Source organism: Anolis carolinensis, chromosome 6 (genome assembly GCF_035594765.1).
Source record: "Anolis carolinensis isolate JA03-04 chromosome 6, rAnoCar3.1.pri, whole genome shotgun sequence".
In the NCBI taxonomy this organism is placed as follows: Eukaryota; Metazoa; Chordata; class Lepidosauria; order Squamata; family Dactyloidae; genus Anolis; species Anolis carolinensis.
In genome coordinates, this window is record NC_085846.1 from 6,261,415 (window position 1) to 6,269,549 (window position 8,135).

The window sequence follows — 8,135 nt, forward strand, 5'->3', positions numbered from 1 at the left end:
GGGGGAAGGAGAAGCATTCCTGGAGGATCCTAAAGGGAGGGAGGGAGGGAGGCTGGGCCAGTGGGAGGAAGGCAGGGCAAAGGGATGGAGAGGGAGGGAGGAATGGGACCTATAAAGGATGCAGGGTGAGCTCTGTGCCGCTTGTGGAAGGAAAGCATCCATCCTAGAGGGGAAGATGGGTTCAGACAGCCGTTTGCCGGAGACCTCGGGGTCCTCCTCCCCTCCGGCACCCCCTCCGTACCTGGGAGGCGAAGGGTCCCTGGAGCTCCGGGGGTCTTTAGATTGCTGGGCCTGTGCCGTCCTGGTCACCCTCCAGAACCTTTTGGTGGCTGGACTCAACCTGCTCCTGGTGGCACTCACCTTCGGCATCGTCCTGCTCCCGGCCGGGGTCCTGGTCGCCTTCGGGGTCCTCTGCCACTCCAAGGTAGGTGCTCTTTGGGACTCCCGGCATCCCTCTTATAGCAATCCACATTGGCGGCTTTGAAGAGAGGGCTCAAAAGACACTTTAGGCACGCCCAGAGGTCCTCTTGTGCACCAAACAACCTCAACCTGTTCTCCAGGGAAGGAAGGGGTGTCCTTTTTAGCCCATTTCCTTTAAAAGACATTAATTTCAGCCCTTGGTGATTTCCAGCTTCTGGTCTTAGGAAAAAGCTTGGCAAAAAGCTCTCCGAATGACCTCGGGTGGAAAAGGCAACATTTTTGCTCATGCATGAGATTCTTTTCTCCCCTGCCAGAACTAAGCTGAGTTTAAACTTCTTTTCCCTATTATTTATTTAATTACTATATTTTTACCCTGCTCTATCTCACCCCGAAGGGGACTCAAATTGGCTTCCAAATTGGCAATAATTCAATGCAATATAAACATAAGCATATAAATACAATATATACATACATTAAAATCAGTAAAAATTAAATATATATATATAAATACATTAAAATCAACTATTAAAACCACACATGATCCAAAGTCAAAATCCAGGAGCCATTCCAATCATATTACCATGACTAAAGAGGGGGTTGCTTTTCCTTACTGCCTTTTAATGGATAATATTCAGGTCTTCCCAATATTACGAACCTTTTACAGACCAGCTTTGAACCCCAGATCTTACTTGCTTCCTCCACTCCAACAATGCTTCATCTCTGTTCTTTTGTGATGATGGAGTCAAGCTTGTCTCTTTCCCCCTCTTCTGAATGGCTTTGCAAAGGGCTTTATGTGCATTTGCTTAATGAATATACCAATTTTTATGGACAGGGAAGACCAAGGCCACATTGGTGTGTGTGTGCTTTATCAAATTCCGGTCATCTATTGATTATAGATGTCATTCCATTCCACACCTTTACTGGGAGACCTGAGAACAGATCAAACAATATAAGCATTGCTGTGAGTTTTCCGAACTGTATGGCCATGTTCCAGAAGCACTCTCTCCTGACGTTTCACCCACATCTATGTCAGGCCTCCTCAGAGATTGTGAGGTCTGTTGGAAACTAGGCAAGTGGGGTTTATATATCTGTGGAATGATGTCAAGGGTGGAAGAAAGAAGTGAATGTTGCCATTGCTGGGCTTGATTAGCATTATATGAGCTTCAAAGCCTGATATAAGCATTTCAGATCAACATCGATAAATAATACAAACAAGATAAAAAAATTAAAATAGGTCAAAAAAGTAAAACCACTTTTAAAAGGTTAAAAATGTTTTTAAATATGTACCTAAAAGTACATTAGGGCCCCAATAAATTAATAAAATGTATTGAAAAGCAAACCAATATTATTGATTGCAGAGTGTAGAGCAGTGGTTCCCAATCTCTGGGCCTCGAAGTGTTTTGGACTTCAGCTATCACACTTCCCAACAGCTGGTAAGCTGGCTGGGATTTCTGGGAGTTGAAGTCCAAAACACCTAGATGCCCAAAGGTTGGGAACCACTGGTGTAGAGGATGGATCTACACCAGGCATGGGCAAACTTTGGCCCTCCAGGTGTTTTGGACTTCAATTCCCACAATTCCTAATAGCCTGGTTGTTAGGAATTGTGGGAGTTGAAGTCCAAAACACCTGGAGGGCCAAAGTAGGCCCATGCCTGATCTACACTTTAGAATGCATGGAATTTGACACTGCTTTAATAATATAATAGTAATAAAACTTTATTTATATACCGCCCGATCTCCTGAATAGGACTCAGGGCGGTTTCCAATCATAAAACAACACATACATTACATTACAGCATAATAACACATTTAAACAAGGTAAAACTATACAATTAAATAGCAATAAATAACACACAACCTGATCAAGGGGACGGGAACCATAAACCCAATATATTAAATAAATCATCTCAGGATAGATAAGTCTTGTGCTGCATATTCAGGTCCAGAGATCGTCGGTATTCCAATGTAATTACTCAAAAACTTGCCGAGGAGTTCTGAGAGTTGTAGTTTTATAAGGCCTTTCGCCTTCACCTCCAAGGACTGGTCCCTCACCAAAATACAACTCCCAGGCTCCCATAGCATTGAGCAATAGCAGTTAAAAGTGGTGTCAAACCACATTCATTCTATAGTGTAGATACAAAGGAACCCCTACCAATACTTTGCAGGCTGGCAACTTGGATCAGATAACAGCCAACTATGGACGCCCATTCTGCCCTGGCAGGCCTCCTAAAGGGCTGTTTATACAGGTTTTGTTTGTTTATTTTTTCAGTGGAAAAGGGCCGTGCTTTTCAGGAAGGCTTCCCTCCACAAACACGTGCCCCAGATTACATTTTTTTTTAAAGGGATGGAATTTGCTTGATTTTCCGCCCTGCTCCCAAGTCATGAAAATCCCTCCGGCTTCTCCAGATGCAAGGCTGCGGAGCTCCAGGGTGGTCTCCCTTCAGGGGGAGTGTGAAGGGCCAGCCCTGTGTGTGTCAGTGGGGCTACTGTGGAATGCATGGAGATTAAGCCGCTCTTGGGGTAAGCTCCTATTTGGGGGGCCTTTCCCTCACCCTGTGCCATCTCAGATGTTGCTTCTTATTCTTAGGATTGAACCCAAGCAGTTAGAATCATATCAAGCTGCATTCTTGCAACAGTGGACACCAGGCCTGGGCCAACTTCGGCCCTCCAGGTGTTTTGGACTTCAACTCTCACAATTCCTAACAGCCGGTAGGCTGTTAGGAATTGTGGGAGTTGAAGTCCAAAACACCTGGAGGGCCGAAGTTGGCCCAGGCCTGGTGTAGATACACTCAACTGGAGTATCCACAAAACAAGCTCGCCATTTCTTCCTACATGCCTTTCTTTTATAGATGGACCTCTGACCAGGAAACCTGGGCGGCCAGAGCCAAGGGCCCCTCCCTGCCCAAAGTGACAAAAGCCAGATGGCCGGTGCTTCTGGCCGAGCTGATAACCTTTTGGGGCAAAGCGCACATTCCAGGCCTGGCCGGGCTGCCATTTCCTCTGGTATCTGCAAAAGCGCTATTCCCCTCCCTCTCTTCCTTTCCTTTTTTTAAAAAGGGTCTTCATATTAAAGTTTATCAGCAAAACAAGGCTAGATCGGAGGCAGACGATGCACAAAGGGAAATGCCTCTGCGGCAGAGTTGAGAAATGGTTGGAGAGTGGAAGTATTTTCCTTTCCAAAATGATAAGGGTCTTGCTATCCAAGTGTGCACCATGGTGTCAGGTTGTGATGCGGGAGGAAGAGTTTTTGACAATGATAAATACAAGTTGAGCATCTCTTTGTCGGGAATAGGGAAACCCAAAATACTCCAAAACCATAAGTAGCTGAGATAAAGAAACCACTTGTTAAATGTACACGATTTTAATTGATATACACAATGATTGCTGAAAGGCTATTCAGTGCTAATCAAGGTGGCCAATTGCAACATTCACACTTGCCTCCACAGACAAGAGTTCTTTCTCCCACCCTGGATATTATTCCACAGGTATACAAACCCCACTTGACTACTTTCCACCAGATCTCACTAGCAGTGAGGATGCCTGCCACAGATGTGGGCGAAACATCAGGAGAGCATGCTTCTGGAACATGGCCATACACCTGGAAAACTCACAGCAATCCAGTGATTTGAGCCATTAAAGCCTTCAACAACACATTTGTTATTTCATTTATTTTATCTTTTTGAGTATCATCCCCAGTTAAGCTTGTTATAATTTGAAACTGGACCTCATCATATAGATCAGAGGTTCGCAACCTGTGGGTCCCCAGATGTTTTGGTCTACAGCTCTCAAAAAATCCCAGTTTACCAGCTATTAGGATTTCTGGTAATTGAAGGCCAAAACATCTGGGGAACCACAGGTTGAGAACCACTGATATAGATGGTTATTCCAATTTTTCATTGTCATTTTTTTGTGTCTTTCCACCCCTGCTTGTCCTGCCCAACTCATACTTTTGAACAATTCTTGTTCTTTTGCTTTGATTCTGGTGTCACCCATTACTCCCATTAATAGCATATCTAAATCTAAATATTTTCTCTATCATTTTAAAAAATCTTTTCCCAGAAGGGCATTACCTTTGGGCATTCCCATCACATGTGGGAATAACATCCCTTATTTTTTCTGCAATACCAACACTTTGGGTTTAATCCCTTTGGTTTGACAAGTCCTTGAGCCTTCTCTGCTAAAGAACGCCGATACCTTACCAATGTAGAAATTCCAGGATTGCATAGCATTGAGCCTTGGCCATTTCATTAGAGATGAGGTCCCTCAGAGAGGGGCTCCAGGTGCAACACCATAACATGGATAGGGATGTGTATGTTGCCACCTTGGGCACACAAATCATCTTGAGATTGTATTTTATTCATATCCAGGAGATGTGAAAATAGGTATGGGCAAACTCTGGCCCTCCAGGTGTTTTGGACTTCAACTCCCACCATTCCTAACAGCCTACCGGCTGTTAGGAATGGTGAGAGTTGAAGTCCAAAACACCTGGAGGGCCAAAGTTTGTCAATGCCTGCTTTAAAAGATGTGTTCTCTCCTCTCTTGATCTTTCTCTCTCCAGTTCTTACACACCCAGGCCTCCTACTGCACGGCCCACTTGCACGACTCAGCCTCGGTGGCCCTGCTGGTGGTGGGCTTCACGCTGGCCGTGCCACTCCTGGTCCTGGCCCTGGCCGCCTACTGCCGCTTGGCCCGCCGCCTCCAGCTGGGCTACTGCCTCGTCCCGTACAGCAAAGCCGTCTACAAGAACCTGCCAGCCTCCCAGTACCATAGCTCCGGATGCTGCTGCACGCAGGACCTCGACCCTGTGGAAAAGGTCTGGGTTTGAGGAAGGGGTGGCTACAGGGGGACGTGGGTTAGGGATTGAGAATGTCAAACTCTGAGGAAATGGCTTCCCTCCCCTTCCAAATGAAGGGGGGCTACTACATTGTATATCAGACCTGTTCCCAAGCCTTGGGACTTGCTTGTGCATACTACTGTTGTAAACGCAAGAGGTGTGACATCCGACCAAGAGATCTCTGGACGCAGTAAACACAAAGGAGGAAACAAGAAATGGAAGATTCGGCCAACTGCATCGGTGTCAAGACTTCCTCCCAAAGCCTGCCAACAATTCTGCTGGCAAAGACAACAGGAAAGACTTTTGTGTCGTTGTGGGGTAAAAGTAGCAACAAATCCCTTATGGATGCAAATACTCACGCCCCTGTGCCTTCCAGCCCCATAGAAGATAGATCTTAAAGGCCCAGAGAACTTGTAAAGTACAATTTTTTGTACTGGAGGTGAATGGATAAATCACCCCTGCTTTTCTATATTCTGGGGTCTAACTGGTGGTAGTAGATATTAGTGCCTTTATCTCACTTCTTCTCTTGAGCACAACTGTTAATGCCAGAAATGGGGGAAACATGGCCTGTATGCCAAATATGGGCCCCCAGCTTCTTGTATTACGGTCCTCAACTGCTTTGATCCTTTTTGTAAAACACTGCATGTAGGTTATTCAAGTAAAGCTGGTGAAGGCACAAAAGCAGTGCTTGGCTTCCTAAGGAGTCTCCAAATTTATCAAAAATATGCAAAGAACCTTAGTTTCATATGAAAGGGTTGTTTGAAAGGTGGAAGGGAAAGAGGAGGGGATTTCGGCCCAGCAGAAATGCCTATGGAACTCACTGCTCCATGAAACTGCTCTTATATATGTAAGCCCTTCACTTGTATTATGCTATCACCTCTTTAGCTAATGTATATACCCCAAATCCATATGCAGTTTGCGTGTTCATTTCATCTAAACATTATGTCAGTGAATGGAATTTGTACAGTTCTGTCCATATACAGACTATAACTTTGTTACACACCTCTGTGTGTTTTCATTTTTTTTTTCTATCCCTTTTTTCTCCCCTGGGTTTGATAAGGAACTTCTGCAAACTGAGGTTTTTGGTTATGAAAAGAATGATGTCTTTCTCTTCTCTGCCACAATTGTGTGACAAGAGAAAAATTCATTGGGTAATGCTTTTATGAAGGTGTGACCTGAGCTCAGAAAACTTCATTGTTTTAGAACTGCTGTTCCCAAGGTCCCTGATTACAGCATATTCTGGAAACTGCAGTGTAAATTAAGAACTTTTCCAAACTTTGCAATCTTCTCAGAATCTCCAGCCAATAAGCTAGATATTCCACTAGCAATGCTTGTCCTGATACAGAGATGTAAGCAGTGCTTCAAAAAGTTCTTTTCTTGGCCTATAATTCGCAGAATCTCCCAAAGCCTGAATGACCACTGGTGATTCTTGGAGTTCTGTTCTCCAAAAATCAGCTTTCTCTCACAACTTTTAACAGAAAACATTTGCAGAAATGGGATGTAGATCTCGAAATAGAGGGGCCGAGTCCGGAAAGGACACTGACAACTAACTGATGGGCCATCCGTTCGCGTGGGGTCAGAGCGGAGAATATCCTGTTCCAAACAGGATAAGGAAGAACTGAGTCAGCTCCGGGCGCCAAAAGGTTCTTATGGAAACGCCATGTTCTGGAGAGGAAGGAACCTTGGATAAGATAACACGGTTCTCTTGGCTCCCACAAGCTCCCCATTGTGGTGTGGGGCCATCTATCTATAGATACCATTTCCTGCCTTATGTGCAATCAATGCAGCGGCCCCAGGGGTCAGTGCATTGGGAGGAGAAGGCAAAAGTTCAATCTGTGCACAGGCTGAACATCTCTAATGCAAAATGTTTGGGGATAGCAGTGTTCGGGATTTCAGATTTGGGGATATTATTCACATATATACAATTAGATATCTTGGAGGTTGAAATAGGAGATTCATTGATGTCCCATATACATACAGGCAGTCCCCAAGTCACAAACATCCGACTTACAAATGACTCATTATTAAGAATGGGATTGAAAAAACAAGAAGTGAGAGGAACCTACCCCTCGGAATAGAAATGCACTCCAGGAAGAATTATCATGAGAAAAAGGGGTCTCAAATAAAACTTTATCACCAATCTCCTTGCTTCCACAACACAGGAATATAAACATCTTCCTATGCTATCCAAAGCATGCATGCATATGTGTGTGTATGTGTGTGTGTGTATATATATATATATATATATATCCTGCCAACCTAGCAGTTCGAAAACATGCCAATGTGAGTAGATCAATAGGTACCACTGTGGCAGGAAGGTAACTGTGCTCCATGCAGGCATGCCGGCCACATGACCTTGGAGATATCTATGGACAACGCCGGCTCTTCGGCTTAGAAATGGAGATGAGCACCAACCCACAGAGTCAGTCACAACTGGACTTAACATCAGGGGAAACCTTTACCTATATATATATATAGCTGGAGTTACACTTAAAAATGTACCTGTTCCAGCTTAAGAACAAACCTATAGAACCTCTCTTGTTCATAACTTGGGGACTACCTGTATCCTGAAGGCAATTGTATACACAATATTTTAATAAAGTTGTGAATAAATGAAAGTTAGTGTACGCAGAACCGCCAGAAAGCAAAAGTGTCACTATCCTGGCCACCTATGGAGGTGATTTTGGAGTTTTTTCCAATTCCAAAAGCAATGGTCAACCTGTATTATCAGCATGGACAAACTTCAGCCCTCCAGGTGTTTTGGACTTCAACTCCCACAATTCCTAACAGCCAATTCCTAAGTCCAAAACACCTGGAGGGCTGAAGTTTGCTCATGCTGGATCTAGGTGTTGCAAAAATCCACTTCCTAATGATGGCAGGAC

The 8,135-nt window shown here is 44.4% G+C and overlaps 1 protein-coding gene across 1 annotated transcript; it reads left to right on the plus strand.

The window, feature by feature from the left end:
• The first annotated feature begins 96 nt into the window (after positions 1–96).
• On the plus strand, positions 97–6,255 carry tmem88 (transmembrane protein 88). Its single transcript, XM_003229047.4, has 2 exons — positions 97–424; positions 4,978–6,255. Exons 1-2 carry the CDS (start codon positions 119–121, stop codon positions 5,242–5,244), a joined length of 573 nt encoding a protein of 190 aa, XP_003229095.2. The 5' UTR covers positions 97–118; the 3' UTR covers positions 5,245–6,255.
• Positions 6,256–8,135: the final 1,880 nt, after the last annotated feature.